At 39.4% G+C, this 15639-nt stretch overlaps 1 protein-coding gene across 4 annotated transcripts in view; it reads right to left on the bottom strand.

Moving 5' to 3' along the window:
• The window catches only part of ADAMTSL1 (ADAMTS like 1), a 1221418-nt gene that overhangs the window by 221994 nt on the left and 983785 nt on the right, over positions 1-15639 (bottom strand). For all 4 annotated transcript variants that reach the window (XM_060199610.1, XM_060199611.1, XM_007535759.3 and 1 more), the window contains 2 exons: positions 15204-15505; positions 3780-3909 (listed from right to left, as the gene is read on the bottom strand). In XM_060199610.1, coding sequence (XP_060055593.1) covers positions 3780-3909; positions 15204-15505 — 432 coding nt within the window. The remainder of the gene's footprint in view (positions 1-3779; positions 3910-15203; positions 15506-15639) is intronic.

Here is a 15639-nt window from a genome sequence, read left to right as displayed (position 1 = left end):
CTATTCACATCAAGATCCCAACCACATTTTTTATGAGAATAGAAAAAATGCTACAAATGTTTATCTGGAACCAGAAAAGGCCTAGAATTGCCTAAACAATCCTGAGAAGAAAGAATGGAACTGGAGGCATCACACTCCCAGATCTCAAATTGTATTATAGGGTCATTGAAATCAAAACTGCTTGGTACTGGAACATGAATAGACACACTGACCAGTGGAATAGAATTGAGAGCCCAGAAGTAAGCCCCCACACCTATGGACATCTAATCTTTGACAAAGGCACCCAGACTATTACATGGGGAAAGATGAGTCTCTTCAACAAATGGTGTTGGAAAAAAATGGGTTGAAACATGCAGAGGAATGAAACTGAACCACTCTCTTTCACCAAGTACAAATGTAAATTCCAAGTGGATCAAGGACTTGAATGTTAGACCAGAAACTATTAGATACATAGAGGAAAATATTGGCAGAACTCTTTTCTGCATAAATTTTAAAGACATCTTCAATGAAAAGAATCCAATTACAAAGAAGACTAAGGCAAGCATAAACCTATGGGACTACATCAAATTAAAAAACTTCTTCACAGCAAAAGAAACCACTACCCAAACCAAGAGAGCCCTTACAGAATGGGAGAAGATCTTTACATGCCATATATCAGACAAGAGACTAATAACCAAAATATATAAAGATCTTGCCAAACTCAACAACAAGAAAACAAATAACTCCATCCAAAAATGGGTAGAGGATGTGGACAGAATATTCACCACAGAAGAGATCCAAAAGGCCGAGAAACACATGAAAAAATGCTCCAAGTCTTTGATTGTCAGAGAAATGAAAATGAAAACAACAATGAGATACTACACTTCACTCCTTTGAGAATGTCATACATCAGAAAAGGTAATAGCAGCAAATGCTGGAGAGGTTGTGGGGTCAAAGGAACCCTCCTGCACTGCCGGTGGGGATGTCAATTGGTCCAACCTCTGTGGAGAATAGTCTGGAGAACTCTTGGAAGGCTAGAAATGGATCTACCATATGATCCTGCAATTCCTATCCTGGGGATATATTCTAAGGAACCCAACACACCCATCCAAAAAGATCTGCGTACACATATGTTCTTAGCAGCACAATTTGTTATAGCCAAAACCTGGAAGCAACCCAGGTGTCTAACAACAGATGAGTGGCTGAGCAAGTTCTGGTGTATATATACAATGGAATACTTACTACTCAGCTATTAAAAATGGTGACTTCACCGTTTTCAGCAGATCTTGGATGGACCTTGAAAAATTCATGTTAAGTGAAATAAGTCAGAAACAGAAGGATGGGGAGTTGGGCAGTAGTGCAGTGGGTTAAGTGCAGATGGTACAAAGCTCAAAAACCAGTGTAAGGATCCCTGTTTGAGCCCCCGCCCCCCTCTCAGGGGAGTTGCTTCACAGGTGGTAAAGCAGGTCTGCAGGTGTCTGTCTTTCTCTCCTCCTCTCTGTCTTCCCCTCCTCTCTCCATTTCTCTCTGTCCTGTCCAGTAATGATGACAACAATAATAACTACAACAATAAAACAACAAGGGCAACAAAAGGGAATAAATCAATAAGTATTTTTAAAAAGAAACAGAAGGTACAATATGGGATGATCTTGTTCTCAGGCAGAAGTTGAAAAACAAGATCAGAAGAGAAAACACAAGTAGAACCTGAACTGGAATTGGCATGTTGCATCAAAGTAAAAAGACTCTGGGGGGGGGGGGAGAATACAGGTCCAAAAAGGATGACAGAGAACCTAGTGGGGGTTGTATTGTTATATGGAAGACTGAGAAATGTTATGCATGTACTATTGTATTTACTGTTGAATATAAAATATTAATTCCCCAATAAAGAAATTTAAACAAAAAGAAAAATTCATGTTAAGTGAAATAAGTCAGAAACAGAAGGATGAATATGGGATGATCTCACTCTCAGGCAGAAGCTGAAAAATAAGATCAGAAGAGAAAACTCAAGTAGAACCTGAACTGGAATTGGCGTATTGCACCAAAGTAAAAGACTCTGGGGTGGGTTGGGAGTAGAATACAGGTCCAAAAAGGATGACAGAGAACCTAGTGGGGGTTGTACTGTTATGTGGAAAACTGAGAAGTGTTATGCATGTACGAACTATTGTATTTACTGTCTAATGTAAAACATTAATTCCCTCAATAAAGAAATTTAAAAAAAAGACATGAGATGTTTGAACAGAATCATGGTGATCTCAGACCATCCAGTTCAATCAGTTCATTCTACAAACATGAACAAAGAAAGGAGAAAGACACTGCCCACTTCCACAGAACTTGTGGGTGAAAGAGCCTGAATAAGAATTCTGGCTTTCTGTTTTGTTGGCCAAGGCCTTTGGAGGTATACGCTGAGCCCACTCTGTTATTTATTTCCTAGATGAGAAGACTGCAGTCAAAAGGCAGAAGGGGTTGACAGAGAGGGAAAAAAACAGCTACAACACTCAAAAACTTTCCCCCTCAGGTAGGGGGTTCATAGGCTTGAACCTGTGTCACTATGATTCGTAACATGTGTGCTCAACGCCCCCATCCCCCCCCACCACCACCACCAGAGACCTTGCTTTTCTTAGTCCAGTTCTTGGCTCTATTCTACTGGCTGCAGCTCCCGTGGATGGGGTGCTGCTCCTAGCAGTAGCTCACTGGTTTTCATGTTGTCTCAGAATATCTGGCCTTGCTGTCTCTCTTTCTTCACACCTGCATTTGAAGGAGGTCACCAGGCATGCAATTCAGACCAATACACACAGCAACTTAGGTAAGCAAAGGGACAAATGTCACTGGGGGCCAGTGACTTCTAACAGAATCTGTAATATATACCTTCTATATCTCAAAGAAAGATATCTGGCTGACTGAGAAGCCAAACAGCATTAACTTGACCAGCAAATTGCTGTTAATTCCTGAAAGCAGCACATTGCTTCTCACATGGTATGCATTGCAGAAACAGAATAAACATCCTTCAAAACCAATATTCCCCTCCAAGTCTAAGATACACCCTTATCTTGTAACATTCTGCATTCCATCAGCAGACTTGAAAGTCTAACTTTGGTCCTTTAAATATCTTCCTTTGAAACCAGAATCATAGACGAGATGGCTTAAGTTCTACAGAAACTTGCTCCAAGCAAGTGTCTGAAGGCAAGCCTCCCAAGGCACCATAAAATTCTATGAACTGAAGCAGTGATTGGATTGATTAACTAAGACTCAAGATTGGGTAATAATAAGACCAAGGCAAGGCTGAACAATGAAGTGCCCTGATTAATTTTATGCCTGAGGGATGACAAACACACAGAAACACACACTCCAGAGCGTGCATGCAGGGCATACACAGATTTCATGGTGCGTCAGTTATACCCCCTCACCCAGATATTTCAGTTCCTTTGCACCCTGCAATATTCAAGCCAATCCACTACTGGTGTGTGAGGGCTTGGGGCACAGGTTCAAAGGTGACAGATAGCATGAAGTCTATAGTCAGTTCATGTCCCCCTTCAGGGCAATCAGGCTGACATGTGCAATTCCAGTCATGCCATGGGCTTGCTTCAAAGCATGAAGCCTTCTGGACCCTGAGCGTGACCACTGGGCTGGAATTCCTAAGCCCTGGTTTCAATTACATTTAAGTGGATTTGTCTAAAGGTTTTAACTGATGCTAATTGGTTTTCAAAACACCGGGAAGGAACGATACACATTCTTGCCCAGGGACAAACACACCCAATTCAGAACACGTTCTAAGAGAGCAGGGTCGGCAACAGGCCTCTTACCTTGCAGGGCAGGGATCCAAACTGCAGGAGCGCAGGAGCTGTGGGGGGCGGCGGCTGGCCACGCACAGGTTCTCCTCAGCAGGCTCCCGGGTCTGTTTGTTTAGGCAGCTTACCACAGCCTCCTGGATACCTGTGTACAAATCACACTGTCAGGTCAGAGGAGAGAGAGCAAACTTTGGGGGTGAGTAGGGGGACGATGAAGTGTAGACAAGGCAGCTGATGGGAGTGGGAGGCCCCTGTGATTGTTAGGAGTTTTGCTGCATGTCAGAGAGGGTGGCTCAGAGCCCAGGATAGCTCATCCTGTCAAGCATCAATGGATCTGGAGCAAGTACTCACACACAGAGCCTCTGTGAACGTTCCCCTTGAGGAGGGCAACTACCCCCAAAGGACAGTCCTGCTACCAGAGCTGCCAGAATGCTTTATGTAATGCCACCAAGATATGTAGATGTGAAAGCTGAAATGTGATAATTTGATGGAGGGGGAAGGGGTGACAACAAAAGGTCTTCACACATTATCTTTTAATCAACAGGAGACTTGTTGTCTTTGGAAGAGAGGCCAGGAGCTGTGTTTTTACATCCAACATTCCACAAGCTGCTGGTGCTCCTGGGGCCTTCCTTGTGTCAAGACCAGTTCTTTTTTTTTTTTTTTTTTTTCCCTAATCTCTCTTGGATTCTGACTCACTTCTTTAATGACTGAGGGCAACTTTGGGAGTTGAATACAGAAAGAGAGCAAGATGCATAAGGACTACATCCAGGGAAACAATCTTCCCAGTGGCCTCTATGAACCTGTGACCTAGAGCTAGTAAAACAGGAGTGTGAATGGTGATGGACTTAAGGTTATCTAACAAGTCTTCTTAGGTAGTATGCAGGGTCCCTCACAGAGAGAATGATGATCAGGGAATCACTTCACTAGGCAATGCATTGACTTGATGTTTTGTTCTATTGTTCACAGTCAACATAACAAGAGCTAAAATCCATAGGGTGCAAACTATTAGTTTATTATGAAGGTTAAGAATCTGATGGGCTCAATCCTCTCAAAACCCCATGAGGTAAGTATTATTTTTACTTATTTATGTAATCTTATAGAACAGAGAGTAATTGAGAGGGGAGATGGAGATAAGGAGGAGAGAGAGAGAGAGGGAGAGGGAGAGGGAGAGGGAGAGAGAGAGAGAGAGAGAGAGACACCTGCAGCACTACTTTACTGTTCATGAAGCTTCCCTTATGCAGTTAGGGACTAAGGGCTTGAACCAAAGTCCTTGCACATGGCAACATGTCCACTCAGCTGGATGTACCACTACCTAACTAAAGTAAGTATTATTTGTATGTTTACTTTAAAGATAAGGATACAGAGCCAAGTTGATGAATGGTGTAGCTGTGAAAGGTAGTGCCTTGGCACTGGAGCTTTAATAACTGACTGCACCTACACTGAAAAATACAAAGAGCCCGTTGCTGGAGATCTTTACAAATAATCTAGACATTTGTCTGGAATCATTTTAAGAAACTTGTGTTTAAGGGAGAGGTGAAACAGAACATGCTTAATTTGATTTCAGTGACACATAGCTCTATATATAGAATATACACATCTAAAGCTATTTCTTTGTAGTTAAATATTGGTAAGTAGTGAAAGCAGGGTATGTAACAAATCCACAAAAGTTATTTTCTTTCTCTCTTTGAAGAAGGCATACAGATTTTTATTTTATTTTTTTATTAGTGATTTCATAATGATTGACCTCCCCAGAGCTCTGCCTCACTAGAGAAAGATAAAACAGTCTGGGGGAAGGGATCTACTTGCCAACGACCATGTCCAGCAGAGAAGCAATTACAGAAGTCATACCTTCCACCTTCTGCATTCCATAGTGATCCTGAGTCCATACTCTCAGAGGGATAAAGAATAGGGAAGCTTCTAATGTAGGGGAGGGGCTATGGAACTCTGGTGGTGGGAACTGTATGGAACTGCACTTCTATTATCCCACAATCTTGTCTATCATTATTAGATTTTTATTTTTTTAATGAGAGAGAGAGAGAGATGCCAGAGTACTCTTCAGTTCTGGCATGTGGTGGTGCAGGGGATTAAATCTGGGACTTTGAGGCCTCAAGCATGAGTCTTTTTGCTGATCTACTATGCTATCTCTCTCCTGCCTTTCTTATTTATTTATTTATTTATTTATTTATTTATTTATTTAATCGGAGACTCACCACTACAGATTGACTTTTCCAGATAAAAAGTCACAAGCATACTACTCAACTATTAAAAATGGTGATTTCACTGTTTTCAGCCCATCTTGGTTGGAGCTTAAAAAAATCATGTTAACTGAGGTAAGTCAGAAACGGAAGGATGAATAGGGCATGATCTCGCTCATAGGCAGAAATTGAAAAGCAAGATCAGAAGAGAAACACTAAATAGAACTTGGACTGAAGTTGGTGTATTGCACCAATGTAAAAGACTCTGAGGTGGGTTGGGGGGAGAGTACAGATCCTGGAAAAGGATGATAGAGGACCTAGTGGGGGGGGTTGTATTATTATGTGGAAAACTGGGAAATGTTATGCATGTACAAACTACTGTATTTTCTGTAGACTGTAAAACATTAATGCCCCAATAAAGTAAAGAAAAAAAGTCAGAAATAGAAACACATTACAGTACCACAGCTTCATTCAGTACAGCGAGAGACAGATTAGAAACTGGCTCATCGACCAGACCTCCCTGGACAGACAACCCCACCAATGTGTCCTGGAGCTCTGCTTCACCAAAGCCTTTCCCCACTAGGGAAAGAGAGAGGCAGGCTGGGAGTTTGGATCGACCTGTCAACACCCATGTTCAGCGGGGAAGCAATTACAGAAGCCAGACCTTCCACCTTCTGCACCCCACAATGACCTTGGGTCCATACTCCCAGAGGGATAAAGAATAGGAAAGCTATCAGGGGAGGGGATAGGATACAGAGTTCTGGTGGTGGGAATGTGTGAAGTTTACCCCTCTTATCCTATGGTTTAGTCAATGTTTCCTTTTTCTAAATAAAAAAAATTAAAAGAAAAAAAGAAACTGGCTCATGTGTATGACAAAGCAAGTGCACTATACACATGAGCTATCTTGCTAGCCCCATTCCTTGTTTTATTATCTACATAGTTTTGTCAATTATTGTCTAACATAGTACAATGGATTTATCTCTTGTTGTCCTCTTGCTGCAGTCCTGTTTATACTATATTCATCTAAGAAGTTATCACTGTAATCAGCAGACTAATGCTTCCTATTGATACTAGTCACCCAAACCTCTCAGCAGGACTGTATATTGTTTTTATTTTGGTAACTTTGGTTTACAACACTGTATATGTGGACAGAACATTGTTTCATACCTCTTCAAATGCATGTTATCATGCCACCCCTACCACCAAAGCATTGATACCTTTTCATCACAGTCCTCTAGTCACTTTCCACCCTTCACCCTCCTCCCCGTTTAGCCAGTTCTCTTCTATGGTCAGAATCCAAGGATATGAAAGGCTATCACACATGATGAGAAGGATGCAAAAAGAGACAAACACATACATGTGTATGATACTGTCCTAAAGCCTTATAATAATGTAAAACAATATCTCGTTAATACAAACTATTTTAAAATGGAAATGTCTTATGATGCTGTAGTACTTTGCCTAGGTATTTATTTGAAGGACATGAAAACACTAATTAAAAGGATATATGCTGCATCCTGGGAGTTGTTGCTATGGCTAGACCATTGAATCTAACAGTATGAGGTCTAGAGATCAAACCCTGGAATGACAAGTACCATATTGATGGTCCCTTCACATGTTAATAAATAAGTAAATATTTTTAAAAAAAAAAAAGATATATGCACTCCTATTTTCATGGTAGCACTATTCACAATAGCCAAAATATGGAATTAACTTAAAAGCTCACTGACAGATGACCGTATAGGAATCTGTGGAATATACAGTCAGTGAGCTTCTATTTTGACCATTAAGAAGATGGCCTTGCAATTTACAGGACAAAATCAATGAAACTGGACATGATTATGCTGAGTAAAAGACAATTACTAGAAGTTTTCACTGAAATATATGAAATACAAATAACTGAAACAGGGGCCAGGTGGTGATACACTGGGTCAGGCACACATATAACAATGTGCAAAGATCCAGGTTCAAACCTCCAGTCCACAGCAGCAAGGTAGGTCAGCTCACTAGTAGTGAAGCAGTACTGCCGGTGTCTCTATTTCTCCCATTCTGTCTACTCCTTTTTCTCTCAATCCTAGCAAATAAATAAATAAAACTTTTAAAATAATATTATAAATTATTATTTAAATTTGTAAATAAATAATAAAACTAACTCAGACTCTGTGAGAATCTGGTGGTTATTAAAGGGACTAAGGAGGGAAAATGGGGGATAGGCAAAGGGGTCCTTATAGTGTAACAACTCTCAAATTTAGTGGTTGGTGAAATGAATCTTACGCATACATATAGGTGTGAAACTAAAGCCAAGTAATCTTTTTTTTTTCCTTAGCTATGTAGAGCATAAATTTACATTAGCCCAAGCCAATAATTATAGCCAAGATAAGAAAACACATTGTCCAAGGTGCTGGCAAGCTGAGATTAAATTACATCGTAGAGCTACTAAATTCTAATCAGGCATACTATAAAGCAATGTATCAGAGCTTCGGCAATGCTGTTTTAACCCCATAAGGGTCAGCTGCCTTAGCAATTTTTACATGGGGCTTAGGATGATGGGAAAAAACTAAAGAAAAAGCTCTGGACTTTTTTAGGGAAAACTATAGGACACTGCTAAAAGAAATGGGAAGAATATTCATTGTTCCTGAATTGGAAAAGTAAACCTCTTTAAAATGGTCATTCTACCAAAAGTAATCTATAGTTTCAACACAATTTTTTTTATCAAGATCCCATTGCCATTTTTCAAAGAAATTGAATGACTTGTCCAAAAAATGTATATGAAACCACAAAGCCATAAACAGCCAAGCCATTTCTGAGAACTTCATTTTATACTGCAGAGCAGTAGTAATTAATATGGCATGGCAGTAACATCAAAACCGACACTTGTATTAATGAAACAGAAAGTAGAGCCCCCAAATAAGCCCACAGATATATATCTTCCTAATATATGGCAAAGAGGCCAAAACCATTCAGTGGGGATAAAGAAGGTCTCTTCAACAAATGGTGCTGAGAAAATTAGACATTTAGAAAAGTGAAAACTATACCACCACTTAATACCATATACCAAAATCAAATAAAAATGGGTCAAAGACCTGAATATTAGACCAGAAACTCTAAAATCCATAGAAGAAAACAGTAAAATATTATAGGATATTCACATCAAAGACATATTTGGAGACTCAACCCCCTGGGTATGGGAAATGAAAACAAGATTAATTAAAGGGGGTTACATCAAACTAAAAAGCTTCTACATATCGAAAGAAGACTACTCAAGGATAACCAGGCAATCCAGTAAACTGGAGAAGATATTTTCACATCACACATCTGAAAAGTAACTGCTATCAAGCATCTATAAAGAACGGATACAGCTCAACAACAACAAAAATAATAATAACAATAAAAAGTGGACCAAAGAACTAAATAGACAGAGGGCCTGGTGGTAGTGCATTTGATTAAGTGCACATGTTACAATGTACAAGGTCCTGGGTTCAGTCCCCTAGTCCCCACTTGCACAAGGACTCAGGGTTCGAGCCCATTCCCCCCACTCTCAGGGGGAAAGCTTTTACAGGTGGTAAAACAGAGCTATAGACATCTCTCTGTCTCTCCCTCTTTATCACCCCCTTCCCTCTTGATTTCTGACTGACTGTATCCAGTAAATAAAGATAAAAAATAAAAAAGACTATTTAAGAACTAAATAGACAGTTTTCTAAAGAAGAGATACATGTGACCCACATACATGAAAAAGCACTCCACTTCCCTTATCATTAGAAAAATGCAAATTAAAACTACACTGAGATTCCATCTCATGCCACTGAGAATGACCTACAACAACAGAAGAGGAAATGATAGATGCTGTCAAGGTTATGGAGAAAAGGTATTCTGCTACATTGTTGGTGGAAATGCAGACTGGTGCAGTCCTTTTGGAAGAGTCCCTAAATAAAAGTGGAATTACCTTCTGATCCAAACAATACCACTCTTGGGCATTTATCCAAAGGGCATGCAAATACATATGCATTTCTATCTTCATAGCTGCATTATTCATAATATCCAAGGAGTAGAGCAGTCTGCTCACTTACAGATGACTGAATAAAGAAGTTATAGGATATATATATATATTACTCTGCAATCATAAAGACAATATTATGCCCTTTCAGACAAAATAGATGAAACTAGAGGTGATTATGCTTAGTGAAATAAGTAGAGAGATGACAACTTCCAGATAGTTTCACTCATTTGTGGAATCTAGAGAGCTGATACACACAAACTTTGGAATCTCATTTGTGGAATCTAGAGAGCTGATAAGAAGAGGAGGAGGAGGGGGAAGGGAAGGGGGGAGGGGGAGGGGAGGGGAGGGGGAGGGGGAGGGGGAGGGGAGGGGGAGGGGAGGAGGGGGAGGGGAGGAGAAGGAGAAGGAGGAGGAGAAGGAGAAGGAGAAGGAGAAGGAGAAGAAGAAGAAGAAGAAGAAGAAGAAGAAGAAGAAAGGAAGGAAGGAAGGAAGAAGGAGGAGGAGGAGGAAGGAGGAGGAGGAGGAGGAGGAAGAGAAAGGAAGAAAAGGAAAAACCAAAACAGAAGGAAACAATTTGTTTTTAAAACTTTGTGAGAACTATGGTGGCTATTTTGGGGAGGTGGAAGGATGGGGCCATAGACCTGAGGTGGAACTATATTCAGTAATCTTAAAAATTTGCAACCAACTATTAATAACAAATTAAAAACTGGAAAAAAAACTTAAAAGATAAAACTAAGTCACATTTAGAAATCCAGACATATGATAAAAATAATCATTTAAAATAATTTTTGGGAAAAAAACACCCTATGATCCAGCAATAACATTCTTAGGCATTTATTCAGAAGACATGAAAATACTAATTTGAAGGAATAAGGCACCCCCATGTCCACAGCTGCATTATTCACAATATCTAAAATATGGAACCAGCATAAATGCCCATCAATGGATGGCTGGATAAATAATTATATATACTCAATGCAGTACTATTTAATTGAAAATAGATGATACTGGGGGCTGGGGAGGGCAAAATGCACAGAGGCAGTTATGTTTGATGAAGTAAGGATGGAAGTGAAGGACAAGTATAGGATTGTTTCACTAATTTGTGGAATATAGGGAATTAAAGCGCATGAACTTGAAAGAATGAATAGTCAACCCATCAGTTAAGAGAACTGGTTATTGTTTAGGGGGTATCAACAGAGAACTTTGATGGTGGAAGTAGAGTGGCACTATACTCCTAGCATTTTATAATCTTGTAAACCACTAATATAAAATAGTAAAAAAAAAAAAAAAAACTAAAAAAAATCAAAAAAGCAATGTGAAGTCTAGTGTGTGACCTCAGGGAAATCAGGCCAGTACGTGAGAAATTTGCTTATCAAGTTTATTTCCTTTACATATTCATTAATGTGAATTTAGATGGGTATTTTTTTTAACTTTTGAAAAATATTTGATTGGGTAGAGACAGAAGGAAATCTAGGGAAGGGGAGATAGAAAGAAGGAGAGAAAGAAAGACACCTGCAACTCTGCTTCACTGCTCCTGAAGCTTTCTCCCTGCAGGTGGGGCCTGGGGGCTTGAACCTATGTCTTTGCACATGGCAATGTGTGTGCTCAACTGGGTGCACCATCACCAAGCCCCTTTAGATGAACATTTTAAGTCAACAAAGAACACCTCTTTAAGCGATGCCATAGGTCTTGAAATAAAGTTGTCAGTCATCATTTAGTTATAACATTAATGAGGAAAAAAATCATGATATTGAACTGATATTATTGATTATTACTGATATTGAAATGATATTATTTGAGGCCCTGGTCACATTATACATAGTTTGCTTGAGAGCTACAGTTTCCGGGAACCTATTATTCTTATGTTAACTTGGAATTTACAATACTGTACAATTTTGAGTTTCCCTTTTTGACAGGAGCACAAGGAGAGAGGACTCAAGGGAAAGGCAACAATACATACGTAACAACAGGTATTTCACCTTTCACTCTTGCTGAAATTAATTTTAGGTCTTCCCCAACTAGATTTTAATGCTGATTTTATCTTCTAGATGTTCAGTATAATGATGTTCTTCATTATTATACTGAAGTCTACCCTCCTTGACCACACCTATTAGTGCACATATGGAAAACTACAATGAGGGGATACAGATTTGAACAGGTTAGATTCACTTTCAGTCTTCCAGAAAATGGGATTTTCATTGTTTATATCTCCCAGAATAGTACAATTGTTACATAATCTTTGATGACAGCTTGGGAAAATGCAATCACCAACTACAGCCTAAATTACTAACTAGTTCCTTCTGGTTGCTACCTCTCTTGGGTGAAAGGTTACTCCTATGTCTATACAATTTCATCTCTTGAGATTGCAGAAATAATAAAATTAAACTGGCAGGCCCTATAACCCAAAATTGATTTAAAATGTCTCTGTTAATCCTGTGTATTTTTGGTTGGCAAGAATGATTAAAAATATATTTAACCTTGTGAGCTATATTTTGGTGAAAGATCAAAGGTGGTAATACAATAAAATGCTACTGCCAAATAATGATTTCAAAACATATATCCCATATACCAAAATAATTTTTTTAGTATGTATGGCCATCATATGGACCGTGTAACTCAAACATATTTTCACCACTTTGGAATTTTCAACTCTAACATTCTTTTGCATAAATATATTACGTTGGCATAGGAACATAGCTGAACTTAAGTATGCATAATTGTTGACAGTTTAGGATCTAAGAAATGCTAGTAACCTTAACCTGCCTTAGATATAAAGGCCGTATAATTTCTGTTACATAAAGATGCTCAGTTCCTAAAAGCAGAGATCAAATATATAGCAACCATCTAAACTTTATTTTCAAACTGATATCTTTTGAAAATATGCTAAGTTAATAACATATCATATACTCTCTATACTTCAAATTGTATGACCGGTTGATGGGTAGAATGGTCGCAATCTTAAAGGTATTTGTATATTTTATTTATATTTATATACATTATTTATATATTCCATTGCTGCACCTATTTTTGCATCTGCTCATAGTTTCAGGCTTGCCTTGCAATGGAGAAGAGCAACTGATAGACCATAAATGATTTTATTTCAAGGCACATTTGCTTGATACTAGAAATGATGACTGCTCATTTCAGGTGATCATGGAACTCGAGAATAAACACAGACTCTCCTGTGTTGTATTAGAAAAAATAAAGTAGAAATAGAAAAATGTGACAACCATGGATTAATCATGCAGGCACCAAGCCCCAATGATAACCCTGGTAGCCAAAAGGAAAAAAGAAAAGAAATAAAGAGAAAAGAAAAGAAAGAAGCAACTATAGCCACTGACTATACTCTTTTTATCTTCTTTCCCAAGCTTCTGCCTGGGATTAGGGTCACTACGGCTTGTTAAGCACCCTTCCTTTATTAAGAACGAAAGAAAAAATATCCTAAATGTGAGTGAAGAATATCATATAAACACAGATTATATTAGTTCCAAGAAATTGTCCTCCAGAATAAGATGGAAGAATTTAGGTTTTAAAATAATAGGATTCTTCAGTAAAACACTCCAGAATTCTGTGGTTTGAAATTGAATGACTTAGAAACAAACAATACCTCAAAGTTGGAACTATTAAATACTTATGAAAATACCTGACACAGAAAATTGGTTATCTTCGACTTATTCTACTATTCATTCTTTTTCAAGGATATGTGAACAATACAGGCACCTTACAAACTCAATAATAATAGCATCTTTTAAAGTTTCCAAAATGTCATGGTTTAGAAATCAGTTTGGGGAAATGTACAAATATATCAGTTAATTAAGAAATTGGGGGTAGGGTGGGGGGAGGATGAAGAACTTTAACATGCCGAGGAGTTACTGATTGTGTGAATAGTTTGACACAAAATCAGCCAACATTCCCTCACCTATAACTTTCTCTTGAGAACAGACATGGGAGAATATGGCTTCAGGAATCTAATGTATTTCTTTCTGTTTAATTTTATTTCTTTTTGTTTACAACCCAGATTGTACCTTAATTTTGCTTTCCCCTCCTTTTGTCGCCCTTGTTGTTTTATTATTGTTGTAGTTATTATTGTTGTCGTTGTTGGATAGGACAGAGAAAAATGGAGAGTGGAGGGGAAGACAGAGAGGGGAAGAGAAAGATAGACATCTGCAGACCTGCCTCACCACTTGTGAAGCGACTTCCCTGCAGGTGGGGAGCCGGGGGCTCGAACTGGGATCCTTATGTTGGTCCTTGTGCTTGGCACCATGTGTGCTTAACCCACTGCGCTACCACCTGACCGCCATGTATTTTCTACATTGGTCAAAAAGATCATACTCTTGAAGAACTATTGATTGAAATGCTTTTGTCTCTTATTACAAGCCTATTGAGAACATTTGAGATAAAAAAAAAAAAAATCACTGAATCTACTGTCATCACCATGGAATATACTTAAGGGAACCAGGTCAATAAGCAAGGAAACATTATCCATTAGTTAAATAGTATGCATAGTGACAAAGCTTCAAGAATTCTCTGTGTGCTTAAAGAAATGTGGTATGATAGGAAGGCTCTAGGCAGACAAATAAATACTCAACCTAGTCCCAGCTGTTACTCACTAGCTGCACGATTTTGAACAAGTCATTTGTTTTCTTTGTACCTTAGCTTTCTTACTTGTAAAATAGCGCCTGGGATCAGACTTTAGACTAATCTTTAAACATCTTTTCAGTTCTAGGCAGCCATGGGGTTAATTGTTCCTTATATTCTCTTATCTTTTGCAAATAGTTACTACTTTGGGAAATCAACTGAATAAATTAGTGGAACTATATAACCTATTTTTGGAAAGAGAGTCTTTTTGTCATCTTGGATCTTGGTTTGTATCATATGCACTGAGGCAAGGTCATAGATAAATAAACCTGAATGTTGAGAGCATTGCCAGGTCAGTGTCAACTTTCTTTCTCAGTTAGCAAGACTAGAATATATTGCAAAACATTGAACTGACAAGTGAAAGTAAAAGCATCAGTGGAGTTGGCCACTCACAGCAGACAGCCTGAGAGCCACTCAGTTCCAAAGAGAAATACATCTGTGTTGCATTGAGTATGCTTCACATTTACAGCCCCTTCCACCCTCTGCTTATCATTGTTGGACTAGAGGCAGGCATGTGACAGAGTTGCATGCAAGGAGAGGGGATACAAGAAGGAAAAAAAAAAGGACAAGATGGTGGCAGGGATCTGAGCCAGATGCCCCCTTTCTTACCTCCTCCACATGACTCGGAGCACTTGGTGAACCCCTCATACTCCCAGTCATAGAGCTCATCAAAATCTTGCAGGCCACCGAAGAGCCCATCAGTCTCTTCTGGGTTAAACTCAGGAACGTCCCCGTTGCATGGTCCTGCATAACAGGCACGCTGGGATGCTGGCTTGGGCCCTTCACATTCGTCAACAGGCAGGTCAGCCACAGACTGGGAGAAAGACAGGAGGACCTGGCACCTGACTATTCGCACCTGGGTCCCCATACCACAGGTGACTGTGCAGGCCGACCAGGCCTCTGGGATGAACCTGCAGTTGGCAAGCAAACAAGAGGACAGGATGAGAAGCCCCAGGAAGGAGACCATGGGGATTGTGAAGGGCTGCATCCCTCCTACCGCCACTGCCCAGTGTTGGCCCACGCTATGCTCAGGGCTTGGCCACCC

This window comes from Erinaceus europaeus, chromosome 10 (genome assembly GCF_950295315.1).
Source record: "Erinaceus europaeus chromosome 10, mEriEur2.1, whole genome shotgun sequence".
Classification (NCBI taxonomy): domain Eukaryota; kingdom Metazoa; phylum Chordata; class Mammalia; order Eulipotyphla; family Erinaceidae; genus Erinaceus; species Erinaceus europaeus.
This window is presented reverse-complemented; position numbering and strand designations above follow the sequence as displayed.